The sequence below is a fragment of the Eleutherodactylus coqui genome, chromosome 9, assembly GCF_035609145.1.
Source record: "Eleutherodactylus coqui strain aEleCoq1 chromosome 9, aEleCoq1.hap1, whole genome shotgun sequence".
Classification (NCBI taxonomy): Eukaryota; Metazoa; Chordata; class Amphibia; order Anura; family Eleutherodactylidae; genus Eleutherodactylus; species Eleutherodactylus coqui.
In genome coordinates this window covers 124,381,647-124,397,586 of record NC_089845.1, presented here as the reverse complement: position 1 = coordinate 124,397,586, position 15,940 = coordinate 124,381,647, and the positions used below count along the sequence as shown (strand labels likewise).

General features: G+C 43.3%; 1 protein-coding gene across 3 annotated transcripts in view; it reads right to left on the bottom strand.

The window, feature by feature from the left end:
* COL14A1 (collagen type XIV alpha 1 chain) overlaps positions 1 to 15,940 on the bottom strand; it is a 175,831-nt gene that overhangs the window by 46,106 nt on the left and 113,785 nt on the right. For all 3 annotated transcript variants that reach the window (XM_066578459.1, XM_066578458.1, XM_066578460.1), the window contains 5 exons: positions 13,310 to 13,381; positions 11,226 to 11,365; positions 8,879 to 9,002; positions 6,310 to 6,453; positions 52 to 216 (listed from right to left, as the gene is read on the bottom strand). In XM_066578459.1, coding sequence (XP_066434556.1) covers positions 52 to 216; positions 6,310 to 6,453; positions 8,879 to 9,002; positions 11,226 to 11,365; positions 13,310 to 13,381 — 645 coding nt within the window. The remainder of the gene's footprint in view (positions 1 to 51; positions 217 to 6,309; positions 6,454 to 8,878; positions 9,003 to 11,225; positions 11,366 to 13,309; positions 13,382 to 15,940) is intronic.

Sequence of the window (15,940 nt, the reverse complement as noted above, 5' to 3'; positions counted from 1 at the left end):
TGCTCAATCTGTATGGAATGAAACAAGTAATCATAAGAAGTTGGCAAGTACTTGCTGTTGCTGTCTCGCAGACAAAAGTGATCAGTTCATCTTCGATTTTCTTGAAGCCATCAAAGTCGTCGACAAAGATTACGTGTCTCTCGCTGGGCTTGCTGCCAATGTTCACTAGCTCCGCATAGTCTGCATCCGCCACTCCGATTGCAAAAATGCTGACACCTGGCAGGAGGAGAGGAGTTTAATCAGTCAGTCAATTTCCCTCTACTGTGAGTTTAGGTCACAGCCAACTGGGTATGTGCGATCATCAAAGACATAGATTGTTGATGAAAGGTGCGGCAGGCCTGAGGTCGATAAGGATTATTTTAGAAGCCAGACTGAAAAATAACATTCACTTAAAATGAACCTGACATTAAGCAGTTTCCCTTATGCATCAGGGAAGTGGATGATACAAAGTTTAACACTGTTGCTTCCAAGTGTTGAGCTCCAACAAGGGACCATCCACCATTTGCATGCAATATATGGAGAAATTGGATGTTTACGGTAATAAAAGTCAAACTTTTCTGTACTCTGCTGTGGACAAATAAAGTCAATGGAACTAAGACAGGCTGTATAAACCTTCAATTAAATTGACATGTTTGTCCAATCAAATGCCTAGCTGTGAAGAGCTATCAACCCAATTTACGGGTTCAGGCACCTTATCCTACCTTCTCCAAGCTATTGGGACCGTATCGAAGCAGCTACATATCTTAGACATAAGAGAGAAGGGAACCCCCATAGCCAAAATCAAATAGGACTCCCCCTTATGGTGTCTGGTTTTGCCACGCAGGACAGAAGGCCAAGTGATTGTTTCTCCCTCCATGCACCACATGACTTCTCAACCATATGCTAGCGATGCCCTTCTGGGGAGAAAAGTCCTGCACCGTCTCTCCCCATCCAGTTGCACAGCTGATGGAACAGCTACGTCTGGGCCCTATCTCTCCAAGATCTCCATAGCAGTAGCAAGGTTTGCCTGTATTCCCATTTGGTTGTGAACACCAAAGTACGTTTTCCTTTTTCTACCAGAAGGTCAGTATTACAAAAACAAAGTGCTTTCCTTCACTTTCTGGATATGGGTATGTGGTGGTGTGAAGGAGGCCGTAGAAGGGCTTCATTCTGATTTCATTTAGGGGGTCTTCTTCACTTTATGACTAAGGTAATGCCTAATCCTGGACTGTTATGCTGATTATACATATCAGATAACTAGAGAATAATTTGACCATTGAATGGAAGTTGGCTCAGCCCACCGGCTGGGGAATATAGGTATAAAACTGGTTGTATTTTGCCTACCTGCTTTTTTGTTTCCCCATAGATAAGAAGTGCCAGAGATCACTGGTTACCACTTATCTCTAAACATCTAATAGTGGAGTTTGGGAGGATTGCTGTTGGCTGAATGATCGTCTTATGCCTATGGTAGAAATTCTGCTATAGTTTTCTGCACTAGGATCTGTGCTGGGCCCTAGTGTAATCTCTGCTTCGCTTGGCTGATTTCCATAGAAGTTGATTACGGTCATGATCACCTCTTTGGTATGCTAGGAGAATGTGGAACACCTAATGGATTTAATGTGAATACGAGGAGAACATACACATCCTGTTTTCTTTCGGTGTTTTAAAGTGGCTATTCGTGACTTTACTATTCATGACCTATCCTCAGGATTGGTGGCAGTCCGTCACTCAGAATTCTTACTACATAGCTGATAATCAGGCCAGCTGCAATGTGGAAGCAGACAGCTCTAGGCATAGTACAGCAACCCAGGTTGGTATTGCATTGAATCCAATGGCAGCTGCACCTGGAATACCAATCTGGGTTGCTGCACTTCGGACAGAGCTTTTTGCTTCTGACTCTGTCTGCAATGACAGCAGGCCTGGCGAACAGCTGACTGGAGAGAATCCTGAGCTGTGGACTCCTGATGATCAACTATTGAGGATAGGTCATCAATAGTATAATCCCAGCCAGTCCCTTTTGGCACCTTTCACACAGGACAGAATTGTCCGCAGGACGTAGCGCAGCTGCGGATTTCGTCAATTAGTATGGATTTAATTGCGTTTTTAACTGCAGAATACGTTCTGTGGAATGTCTTGCGAATTTTCTTCCATTTTATTCTGCAGACTTATAGATCAGCAACAACAATTCTGCAAGACGTCCTTAATTCTGCAACACAAAGCTTCTCTGCTGTAGAATTTAATCTTGCAGTTTTAAGTAAAGACGTGTGGATTTTAACAGGTGTGAAATTTAAGCCCCATGGGGATAACATTATGATGCAGAAATGTTCGCAGGGACTAATTCCATTCTGTGTGAAAGGTCCCTAAAGTGCTAAAGACATCAAACTGCGTAACAGCAGTGCCACTAAAAATGACTGAAATGCTTGGCAATGCCACCGTTTAGGGCAAAGCAAACTATTAACACATCACAAGATATCTCACTGCTTCGAGTTACCTATACAGTGAGTTACCTTCAGTGCATCGCGGATTTTAGCTAGACCATATATAATTCTCTTTTCGCAGAGTTGGAATCAAAATGCAAATCTTGGAAATTCAGTAGGAGGAATCTACCACACGTCTATGTGTATATACTGAGGAGAATCTACCTCACGTCTATGTGTATATACTGAGGAAAATCTACCTCACCTCTATGTGTTAATACTGAGGAGAATCTACCTCATCTTTATGTGTATACTAGTGATTATTAGAAAAAAAAATAGTACCAGTGTTTCTGCATCCCTACACATCACATACACACCTCTACTACATCTATCTTGATTCCCACACATTTCACACACAGCACATTACACAGACAGCTCTGCTACATGGTACATCCATTATGATCCCCACACATCACACACACAGCTCTACTACATCCATCTTGATTTCCACACTAGACAAACACAGCTTGGCTCCTCCCACAGCAGTGGCATCAACATGGGTCCTTCAGCTCACCGGATATCTATGGTGGTGGTAGGTCAGTGTCTTCTGTCAGGACAGCTGAGTTGTGTCAGAGATAATAACGGCTTAGTTGTATTCTCATTTTCTTATTTTTGTCCTCCCCTTTTCAAGAGCCCTAACTTTGCTGTTCTTCTGTCGGTCAGGCTCTGTGTTTTATATGTTGTAGGACCTTCGGTGACATCACCAGGAGCGAAGCTATTACATCACCAGAGTATGAGAAGAACTCACATACATACTCACTGACAAGTGGTCATTAGTAGTTTGATACTTAGGATAATCTACCTCACCTCTATGTGTATATACTTAAGAGAATTTGCCTCACCACTATATGTATATACTGAAGAGAATCTACCTAACCTCTATGTGTATATACTGGGGAGAATCTACTTCACTTCTATGTTTGTATACTGAGGAGAATCCAGCTCACCTTTATGTTTATATACTGAGGAGAATCTACCTTACCTCTATGTGTATATACTGAGGAGAATCTACCTCAGCTCTGAATGTATATAATGAGGGGAATCTACCTCACCTGTATAGGTATATACTGAGGAGAATCAAACTGACCTCTATGTGTATATACTCAGGAGAGTCCACCTCACCTCTATGTGTATATGCCAAGGAGAATTTACCTCACCTTCTGTACACACTGAGGAGAATTTGCCCCATCTTTATTTGCAAATACTGAGGAGAATCTACGTCACTTATAGGGCAAAAACTAATGGGCGTATGTCCCTCTGCCCTCGCCACTACGGAACATAGATGTGCATGAACCAGGGGTTTTTCTTTTTGTTTTATCGGTCCATCCAAACTCAGCGTCATAGCACGAGTTTGAAAAAAACAACAGGAAGATGGATCCTGCCCAATATTTTCTGCATGTAGTTAACCCTTTCCAATCTAATTAGTATCCCCGTTTTCCTAGGGGGCTTACTCTTTTTCTGTCATTTTACAATGGTGCTATATGCTGGCTAAAGCCAGTACTGCATGAGGTGACACATTGGATAGGTTCCGACAGCAGAGAGGCTGGCAATATACAGTAAGAGAACCCTGACAGATGTCTTCCAGCATCAGAGCTGTATAGACTTAAATCGTAATGTCTTTAGACATCAGACAGTGGATTGGAAAGGGTTAATAGTACATGTGAGAAAGATGGGGCAACTATGTTTTCTCGCCTGTACTATTAACGGTGACAATACTGCTAATGAAAACAAAGCCATTGATATTAACAATTTCGTTTTGTACTGTTATATGGCTGTGCTCATCATGGCCGCATAATAGGACTAAAACACACTGTGAAGAAGCCCTTATGTGTATACACGGAGAAGAATCTACCTTACATCTGTATATTTAAAGTGCATATAAATGCGAAAGCCCTCACTGATTTTATACTATCTGAATTACTCATCGGTAAGGGCATAAACCATGTTCTTATTAACTTCAGCAAAGCCGGGTATGTCAGCTAGTCAAATATAGTTGTTCTCCCAAGAGCAGCTCCTTAAACCACTCTCATAGATAATACTGAGCTTCTGTGGGCACAGAGCGAGGTCCCTTCAAGAGCTCAGCAGAGCTTTCAATCATCATCATCTTGCCTGTATTGTCTGCTCTGAGGTCGGCTCAAAAAGAAAAAAGAAATTTCTTGGCCAAATACCTTCCTTTTGTATCAGACAATAACAAACCTCTTCAGAGCAGCCCTAGGACTGAGCATTTTAATGAGCCAATTCCTGTTAAATCTTATTTTCATGGCTTTCATGGCTTCTACAATGTTATGAATTCATTATTCTGCAGGAAAATTCAGGATTAGGGCACAAATGTAGAAGAGTGGAATGTGTCTGCTTTTTTGTGCATTGTGATAACTGAGTGACGTTTTGAAAAAAAGAAGGCTTAATCAGTGTTTAAATGGAAAGTTCTACAACTTTCTAACATACTTTTTGCTTCAATTCCTCATAATCATCAAGACATTAGCTTGCGGTCAGTGAATGAGAACCTTTAGAGGCAGTAATCCTGTATACAATTTGGTCCTGCTCTCAGCTGAGAAGTGTATACAATTGTATCCAGTCTACACTATCCTCTGTGAGCTCAACAGCCTGGATGCCAAACTGATACATTGTAATGATTTGGGCAGCAGCTGTTGAGCGCTTTAGCTCACAGAGCATTGTCCACACTGGATACAATTGTATCCACTTCTCAGCTGACAGCAGGTCTAACTATATGCAGGTTTACTGCCTGTAAAGGTGACTAAGGCTGGGTTCACACAGGGCGGATTTGCCGCGGTTGTGCCGCAGCAGATCCGCCCGCGGCAAAACCGCGCGCGGCCACTAATCTCGGGATTAGCCAGCCATGTGGATGAGATTTCTCAGAAATCTCGCCCACACGGGACGGCTAATCCGCTGCGGTAAATCCGGTTGAAACTGCAGCTGCGGCCACCGCAGCCACGGTTACCAAAGATTGAGCATGTCTGTTTACTTTCTTTTTTTTGTTTATTTACGTCGCGGCTGCGCTCTCCTCTATGGGAGCGCCGGCCGCAATGGAAAAGCATGCGGCCGGGCCGCTTCAAAGCCGCCGCGGCTTAAACCGCGGCGGTTCTCCTGGCGGGAATCTCGCGGTTTTTGCTGCAGCCAAACCGCAAGATTTCCGACGGGAATACGCCCCGTGTGAACCCAGCCTAAGGGCGCGGTCACACGAGCGTAGGCGTATTTACGTTTGCACGTGCGCAGCGTTTAATAGCGGGAAAGAACATTTTTCGGCGATCATGACCAGAGCTAGAAAGTGTATTATCGTTTGTTCCTACTTTGCAAACTATCTTTTCGGCCATCGAATATGCGTTGGCGCGTATTTCGGTCGCATATGTTCCGTCTTTTTTTCGGGTTGCCGTTTTTATGCGCCGTAAAATCGCCCGTGCGAACGAATACATTGGAAACCAATGCCTCAGATGGTCACGTTTATACGATTGGGTGCAAAAACGCGCCGTTTATGCGCTCGTGTGAACGCACCCTAAGCAAGCTAATACCTGAAAAATAAAGAGGAGTTAAACACAAAGTTGTAGAACTTTTCATTTACACAGTAAGTAAGCTGTATCAACTTGAAACTGGAGAATCATTTATAATGCTCTAATAGGTTTGTTTATATGCCTGTTTAAGATCATGGAGTACACATTGTGACATTACTTTGAGTGTTGCCAAATGACGAATTCAGCTCAGTTACATCTTTATTTTTGTGGTAGAACTATCCGGTCTGCTTCCCCTATAAAGTGTTGATGAATATACTGGCACAATACACATAAGGATTATTACTAGTATACCTGTATCACCACTTTGAATGGGAACCACTTCTCACCTTCCAGCTGCATCTCATTAGCAATTTTGATGGCTTCATCCTGAGAGCGTCCATCGGTGATCACCACCAGGACTCTTGGAACACCTTTCCTCATGCCGGATTCCACGGTAAACAGTTCCTCTCGGACGTGCTTCAGTGCCCGGCCTAGAACATATGTAAGTATATGGTTCAGTAGACTATATTGTACAATCCTTGCACAGCAAGTTCTACAGTGTAAATCTAAGTTATTTGTAATGCTCTTTTCACAATAGCAGAGGAGCCTCCGTTGCTAATTATGTCAGATTTGACAGGAGGAATTGCATTGCATGCAGTGTTGTACAATTACTATATTGGAGGCACACACTTCCTTCCTGTGTTGTCTGCATAGAAAGTGCAACAATATGTACACAGTCTAGCAGCTGAATATGAATGGGAGTTAACGGGGTTGTCTGGTTACCAGACAATATTGCCGCTATAGCTCCTACTGTGTTAAAATAATAGAAAGAGCAGTACTTACCAGTCCTCTAATACAGGGTAGCACCAACCCCCCCCCCCCCCTTCCCATCTCCTGATGTCATCTTACTGCTGCAGACCATCACAGGCTGCAGCATCACCTGGCATCATGCCGCCCAGGATGCGAGTGATGACAGGAGACTGCGCAATGATGTTGCAGCGTCTGCTTGCAGCGCTCAGGTGGCTCCCAGTGACATCATCTTCCAGAACAAAAATTAGGAGGATGGTGGAGCTTCAGCACTGGATCCTCGCAGCAGAGGAGGTATAACTACTGCACTTTTTGTTATTTTAAAACAGTTGGAATTATAGAGGCGATGTTGTCTGGTACCCAGACAACCCCATTAACTGACAGAGAAATATCACAATCCTCTTACTGCCTTTCACAAAGACCAGGCAATGATAGGGGAGCTGCATACAAAACTTTATCTGTGTATATAGTGTTGCTCTCTTGCCTTATCTAGGTCTCCAACAGTACAGTAGAGGTGGATCTGCTGCTCCTGCCCTAGTCTACACAGCAAAGCTGACAAGAGTGAAGGGAGCTGCAGTAAAAAGGAAATGTCAACATACTGTGAGCACTATAGCGGCCAGTATGAAAACTATAATCTTTAAGTGCTTATATCAGGAGTACAATAAAAACACGATTTAAAGGGGTTTCTAAGACTCTAAAGGGGGTTATTTAATTTTTAGGTAAGTAGGTTCTTCATGGCAAAGAAGAATAAACCAGCTAATACATTACAGAGGAGACCTGGAGCATCAGCAAGGCAAATAGCTGAGGTCCTAAGTGGCAGATCTGTGCCAATCTACTATTGATAGCCAGTTCTAAGGATGGGCCATCAGTAGTTTACAACTTGACAACCTCTTTAATATTGATGGTCTATCCTTAGGATAGGCCATCAATATCAGATTAGTGGGCATCTGACTCCTGGTACCTTCTGTCAATTCAGCTAATTGAAACGACTGCAGCACTTGGGTAAGTTCTGGGAGCTCTTTATTGTTTACTAGGCACAGTGCTGTACATTTCATAGTGGCTGTGTCTGGTAGTGCAGCTCATTCATACTCACTTAAATGAGACTGAGCTGCAGTAAGCTGCAGAACCAAGCATAGCCACTACATAATGTATGGCCAATGAAGAGGCCATAACATTTACCAGATGTCATGGCCCCTTCAACCAGCTGATCAGTGGTGGTGCTATGAGTCGGACCCCCACCAGCCTACAGATAGGCCATCAATATTAAATTCCCAGAAAACACTTCTAAAGGGATTGTACCAGAATTACAAATTCTTCCCGTGGATACCACAACCCATCCCAAGAAAAGGGATCCCCTTGTTCCCTGTCCTCCTTGATTCAGGCTTACTGCACCCCTTGCAGTGAGGAGGAGAATGAATGGAGTGATGGTCATGCAAACACACTGCAGCTCCCTTCAATTTCAGTGGGACTGTAGAGATAGCTCAGTGCAAGTGCTCAGCTTTTTCCATCAGTCCCACTGGAATGAATGGAACACCAATCATGCATGCTCAGCTAGTGCTCCATTGACTCTGGGAGAAGCATTCCCACAGTGATGAGAAGAGGGGCACATTGGACCCCGTTCTCAAAATCGGTGTGGGTCTCAGCAGTGAGAACCCACTGATGACAATTCTGTTTACTCTATCTGATCTGGATCTATGCTTGTGATTCTCTCTTCTTTGGTCTTGTGTGATGCAGACTGGGTTATTTTGCAGTCCTATGCCATTAACAAACTGCAAGATATGAACTAACTTTTGGAAGCCAGACTACTGTAATAATACAGATGACTATTTTCTCATACTAGAACGGTTTGCATAAACTATATTTTTGGCCCAAACTCCAGTCAGTCAGCTTAAATAAACAGCTCAATAATTGTTCCAACGACGGCTCTCCAACATTACCAAATAATGCTGCATCAATAAAGCACGAGCCAAAACATGCAGCTTTCCATATCTACAAGTCAAATAAACAGGACTAGGTTTTATAAGGTGCCAAGATCCCTTTATCTCACCTTACAACGCTTCCTTAATACCAGCAGACAAAACTTGAAGGAAGCAGAAAGAAAATCCGTACCTGTTTTTGTATTTCCCCCTTTGTAAGATATGCCGTTAATTGCCGCCAATAGAGATTCCTTGCTTTTATAGGTCTTTAACTTAAATTCTGTCCTGGCGTCGTCACTATACTGAACAATCCCAACCTAGAAAGGAATATTTCTTGTTAATAGCAAAAACCTTAAGTATACAGTCAGATTGGGTGTGAAGAATGTATACACCTCAAGCATCGTGAGATCCAACCATATTTTACTGGTTGATTGGGGCTATACGGTACCTCAGTTATTAGCGTTACTGAGCACGGAGTTGGAGGTCATGTACCTTTGCATAAACTTTTTATTTCTCTTACTGCCACTTCCATTTAGTGAATTCTGCAAACCAGATTAGTTTAGGCTGCTTTGCAATCATGTGACTTTGTGTCTTGATCACCATCTCCTAGCTGAATGACCATTCTACACAAGTACATGTACTACCATGTTTATACACAAGTACCATGTACTACCATAAGTATCTACCATGTTTCCACGATAATGAGACCATCTTATATCAATTTTTGCCCCAAAAGAGGCTTTATTTTTGGGGGATGTCTTATACTTACCTAACAAGCTCGGTCCAGGTCCCTCCTGCTGCTCTCCGAAGCTCCGACACGCTGAGCCGCAGCATTGATTGGCCAATTCATAAATCCCTCCTCCACAACGTGATGGCTGTGATTGGATCTTGGACTGCTGCTCAGCAAATCAATGCAGCACTCAATGAACCAATCACAGCCATCGCATTGGTTCATTGAGAACTGCATTGATTGGTTCTTGAGCGCTGTTCAGCCAATCAGAGAGATTGCTTACTGGAGGTGGGATTTATGAATCCCGTAACCAGGAAGTGATCTTCTGTGGGCGAATGAGGACTCGCATGTCGGAGCTCCAGACAGCAGCAGGAGGAGACAGACCGAGCCTGCTAGGTAAGTATTCATTTTTTTTTTATTGTAATACAGCTAGGGTTTATTTTTGGGGTAAGGCTTATATTTCAAGCCACCCAAAAAATCCTGAAATATCAGGGTTGGGCTTATTTTCAGGGTAGGTCTTATTTCTGGGAAAACAGGGTATATGAACTGAAGTGGTCATGGATAAAGGCAGGTATAATGCCAAGAAAAGCAGAAGGGAGCGCTTTATGTTTTTTATGCAGCACATATTTTTTCTATATTGTTGAGGTCTACTTAGCTTCTCCTTTGGACAACTGCACTGATAAATGCACTTTCCCTTGCAATGCTTTAAGTTAAGTGACTTAGTTTGAATTGAGAAGAATTTAAATTGGTCAAATGAAGACCGTGGCTCATATACCCTGACGACTTTATTAGATACACCCCTTTAGTGGATAATTGGACCTTCTTTGGCTTTATAACCACATAAATTTGCCATGGCATGCATTCTGCTACATGCTGAAATCATTCTGCGGGAATATCGGCCCCTGCGGACAGGAAGCTTCTTGTAGTTGCTGTAAATTAGATGAAGGTACTGACATGTTCTGACCAGCTGACAGGAAGTCGTCTTCTATTCATGTGGCTCGCACCAAATTGTGACCTCCCATCAGCACGGTGCAACAGAAATCTGGATCCATCTGAACAGGAGATATTTTTCAATTGCTCAGTAATCCAAGTTTTGTGGGGGGTTTTTGCCCCCTGGAGTCTCTTCTTTCTGTTTCTCTTAGCAACAAACTGGTCGTCTGCTGTTATAGCCCATTCGTTCTAAGGAACGATGAGTTCTGTGTTCAGACATGCTAGTTGGAGCATCAGCATTGTATTTGGCTGCAATTTATGTGACTGTGCAGCGCCTGTTCGCCAGAATGATTCTTGACAACCTCCTCTGACCCCTTTAACTGATGAGTTGTTTACTTCCACAGGATCCCGTTTCTCTGGATTTTTTACCTCGATCACCCCGCTCTCTGGATATATGCTCCACATTGCTGCATGACAGTTGACAGTGACATGTTGGTCCCGGCTAGTCAGGCCTTGTTGCAAGTTACTCGGATCGCTGGATTTTCCCATTTAATGTGGGTTCATACTGAAACTGCCCCAGGGAAAACATGTCATGTAATTTTAAGTTGCACTTCGGGGACATGAGTCTAATTTCTATACAGAGGAGCTCCAGTTGTTGAAGGGACGGGGTCTCTAATAAATAGGTCATTCAGTGTGAAACACCTTTTTTAATCAGATTTCTTTAAAGTGAATTTACTGGCTATTCGGTCTCACCACATAAATTTAAGTAAGGATCTGTGGTTCTTTCAATGGACGTGAGATGGTATATTCTCCAATTGCATACATCTACCACTATCGATGCAGTAAACTGTACAGGACTACAGATGATGTATGATCTTACTTGTGCTCCGTCTGGTCCTATCTCATCCAGGGATCCAGCAGTGCTGTACAAGAATTGGATGACTTTGTGGAAGTTGTCATCTCCAATACTCCACGATCCATCCACAAGGAAGACCAGATCGGCTCTGGCAGATTTACACACTAAAATATAGGGAGCATATAGAAACCACATGAGGGGAATGGTACGACAATATGGGACCAATTAAATGTCAGTATCTAGTATCATCCTAGAGTTAATGTTTTATTGCTTCTCCCGCTACTGAATGACCTTCAGAACATGGGAAACTGTGAAAGAATATTTCCACCCCACCCCCCTTCCCCATCCGAAACCTCATATCCCACAGTTTGAAGACTAAATTCCAATAAATTGTGGCAAAAAGTCACAAATCATCAAGGCCCGAAAATTTGCACCACAAAATTGTGGCATTTTTGCCACTCGCCAAGTTTGAAAAGTACACATTGTTTACAAAGAGCATGGTTTCCAAGATTAATTAAGGAGTTTTCAATGGACTAGGACATTGATGAGCGAACCTCGGGATAAGTCATCCATATCAGATCAATAGACATCCACTGCCTGGGATCCCTGCCAATCAGTTGTTTGCAGAGGCTGCAGTGCTTGGGTAAGCTCCACAGTAACCACTTCCCTGCATACTTGGCACAGCAACGTGATTCATAGCGGCAGTGTCACTCAGAATGGGACTGAGCTGCTCTTATGCCGTGACATGACATTGCAGGCCTGAGAAAAGTCCTCAGCAGTCACTGAAGCTTTACAGCCTCTTCAAAAAGCTGATCGGCAGGAATCTCAAGCAGCACCACCGATCTGATATTGATGACCTAACCAAAGGTCATCAATATTTAACTCCCAAGTAACAACTTTAAGACTGGTGCCAGTCTCTTAGGGTGGCATCACTTGAGTGTATGAGCAACAATGCTCGCTGCTGCACAGCATATTTGCGCATGAACGAGGTTTAAAGAAGTACCTAGTCTGAGTGTTGTGCATATTACTGTAATTTTTGTGCATGTAAGGCCAGTTTACAAGCTCCGAGAACTGCTGTGTTCTTGGAGCACTCAGATAGTATCCCACTGAGCACTCCAAGCAGGATATACAAGACACAGCTGAAGCGCTGTCTTCTGCATACTCCTGCTGTGTTTACGGAGCGCTCAGCTGGTATCCCACTGAGCGCTCTAAGTGGGATATACAAAAGACAGCTGAAGCGCTGTCTTTGGATACTCCTGCTGTGCTCACAGAGCACTCAGCTGGTATACAGCTGAGCACTGCTAGCGGGTTATGCAGAACACAGCTGGAGTGCTGTCTTCTGCATACTCCTGCTGTGTTCTCCAAGCGGGATACCAGCTGAAACAATAGTATCAGTGGTATCTCGCTGAGAAATCAGCATGTGGTCCTGATGAGACTCATCATTAAGTTTCAGCTAGCTGAAAGCCAACTATGAGCGAATCATGCAAGAACAGTGCACGATGGCCGCGCATTTAGACACAACGATCATCGCTCAAAAGACGGCTTTTGAACGATAATCATTGTGTCTAAATGGGGTATTAGAGCTCAAGCACACAATTGTCTTGTGTTTCTAGACCAGCTTTGTATGATACAGAGGAGTAATAAAGCAGCAATTTTACCCTTAAAGGGGAATGCGTACCATAGTGCAGCCCTGGATGTTTGTAACAAGGTGTTCTTATATGCACTTGATGTGCCGGTGTATTAAAAACAATGGTACCATGCTCCATTGGAACCTGTTAATGGATATAGGTTTTTTCCTCCCAAAGAAAACAATAGAAAGTGAAAAGTTGCATCTATGTAAATGGATGTGTGTGGAACCTGCGCATCATATACGTACAGAACTATATGTGGACCTCCATATAGAACATGGAACACTATTTGGAACTATACCTAAATATGGTGTAGAATGCCGACTGGCATCAGTTTTTCATATACTTACCTGAATAACACCTAATATTTGGCCAACAACATTGGTTATACTTTTCTTTGAAACGTATTTATTGCAGAGTGTTAAAAACCCATAAATAGCTTAAATCTGCCAAAAACAAAGTTCAGCCTGTTGGCGTTACCTTCTTTAGCAGGAGGAATGGATGGTGGAGGAATTGTTGGCGGTCGGGTTGTTGCAGCAATTCGAAATGCCACTAAGAACAAATACGAGATGTAAATGACTAAAGCTGAACAAATACTATATATCTACGGGCTCCTTCACACAACTGTACTTTTCATCAGTATAATGTGAGCCAAAACCAGGATCGGGTCCAAAATGCAGAAGAAATGCAAATCTTTCCATTCTACTTTCTCTCTGTACGCTCCACTTCTGGTTTTGGCTCATAAAATACTGATGTAAACTACGCCCGTGTGAAGGATCCCTAAGGGCGGTTTCACATCTGCTTCGGGGGCTCCGGTTTCCTGATCCGTTCGGGGAGCAGGAAAGGGGAATCCCCTGGCCGAACGGGTCCGTCTTATGATGGAACCGAACAGCACCGAACGGACCCCCTTGACTATAACGGGGCCCATTCGGTTTCTGCTCAGCTGCTCGGCATTCTACCTAAAGAAAAAGTACTGCATGCAAGCACTATTTCTTCTGATATTTTGTCCCGAAACTGCGACAGAGGTTCCAACGCAGCGGAGAAGGCAGCCTTATTTGTGGGTATAATCGGACTGTACAACATAATATGTAGCAAATAAAATAATAAATGATAAATAACATATTAGCAAAGACCAGCTCCACTATGCATTTACCTGCACCATATACAACTAATCATTCTGTATATACATATACAAACCTATAGATGGATAGACAGACTAGATGCACAAATAAATATATCGTATTAATAAAACAGCAAGTGTAGACCTGTTGCGTCACCACTGACTGATTTGGCTTTGGGCTCTTCCTGATGGCAACTCTCTAAGAAGGCCCCAGATTTTCACCCCCTTTTGAGGGATTTGGTCTTTGCTGCAGGAAACCTAAGGTAATTTCTTCACTAGTCGTCTCAGTGCAGCAATAGCTGACCCAGACGGCCTAAAAGGCAATTAGCCGTGTGATACTAAATGAACAGCCAAAGACGTAGTCCACCGGGTTCAATAGTGTTCATGCAAAAAGGTAATCAGGCTGGATGTCAGGGCAGGTAGCGGTCAGGAGAGACACAGTAAGAAAATAGGCCAAGGTCAGCACAGGCAGAGATCGGGAAAGATAGGTAACCAGGTACATGGTCAAAAGCAAGTAGCAAGCAGAAATCTGGAAAACCTTCACTTGGAAGATTAGGAACTTTTTGCTCTAGCACTTTCCAGTGGGATCAAATGTCTTAACTAACTCGAGAATAACTGGGATAAGCTGGGGATATGAATTCTGGGTTTGCACTGGCCCTGTAAGAGTCAGCTTGAGTACATGTGCACATGTTGGCAAAGGTAGCAGCTGGAGGAATAGAGAGGTATCTGCCATACTGAAGATGGAGACAAGAAGGGTGCCAATGGCCACAAGAAGGGGGAAGTGAGAAATAGCACTGTCAAAAGCGGATGGTGGGCATAACAGTATGATCACAGATACTAGTGGCATTTGGATGCTATATGTCATCAATGCCAAATCAAAATGGGATTGACTGCTGTGCCCCTTACCCTTGATTGAAAAGAACAAGTAGGCGGTGCTACAAAAGTGATATGCCACTATGTCTCCTGGGAATGTAACCTGTGCATTGGCAATGGGTAGTTAAGCAGATAAGGATACCTACTGCTAAACTTAAAGCAGCTAGCAGCATCTGTTAAATTGTATGGAAGGATCGAGTTAATGAACTTTATGGCTTATAATTACTGGTGGACTATTAGAGAGGCATGGGAGGGAGGAAGCTCTAAGCTATTAGGGAGCAATGGGCCCAGCTGTTGCCCTTTGCTATCTATGTCTACCCCACTTATGTTAAATAGTTGTCTAGAATCTCTTGAAATGAAAAAAAGTCCAATATAATGAGGTCTAGTATTCTCCTTTATTAAACTGACTAGTAGTCTCCATCCCACTAACCTACAGCTGCTGAAAAGCTACAACTCCCATCATTGTGTGGCGCGTGTACATGCTATATTTAAAAGGTGCTGTTTCTTAAGTGTGTGACTTGGGATTGGTGGCTTTGGATTCAGGGACTTTGAAACACTCTCTTGTATTTATTTTCTGCTTATTTTAATTTTTGCATATATTACTTTCATCTAATCTATCTCTACGATCTGCATTTAGAATACACTCCATGACTGACAATGCCGTCCAGTGTACATCTTGTGCCATGTATGCAGTCCTTGAACAGCCATTCAAAGGTGCATACTGCTGTGAAATGTGGGCATGTTGCACATTTGGCAGCCCAGATCTTGGATCTAAACGTGCGACTTGAAACACTGAGATCCATTGGCAACCTGGAAAAAGGTTTGCTGCTCACTGAGCAGGCACTTGCTGGGGTAAATGTGGGGGTGGACAGTAGCATGGGAGTGCAGGAGCCAGCTGGGTAACAGAAGAAGGGGTAGAGGGAAAAGATCCAGGGAGGCTAGTCCTGAACTGGCACATCTCAACAAGTGTGCACAGTTGGCAGATGAGGGGAATTCCATTACAGGACTAGCACTACCAGGGGTATGTATGCTCCAATCTATAAGGGGAATAGGAGTGCAGAGCAGGCTAGACAGGCCCTGGTAGTGGAAAACTCAATTATTAGGGACACAGACAGGGC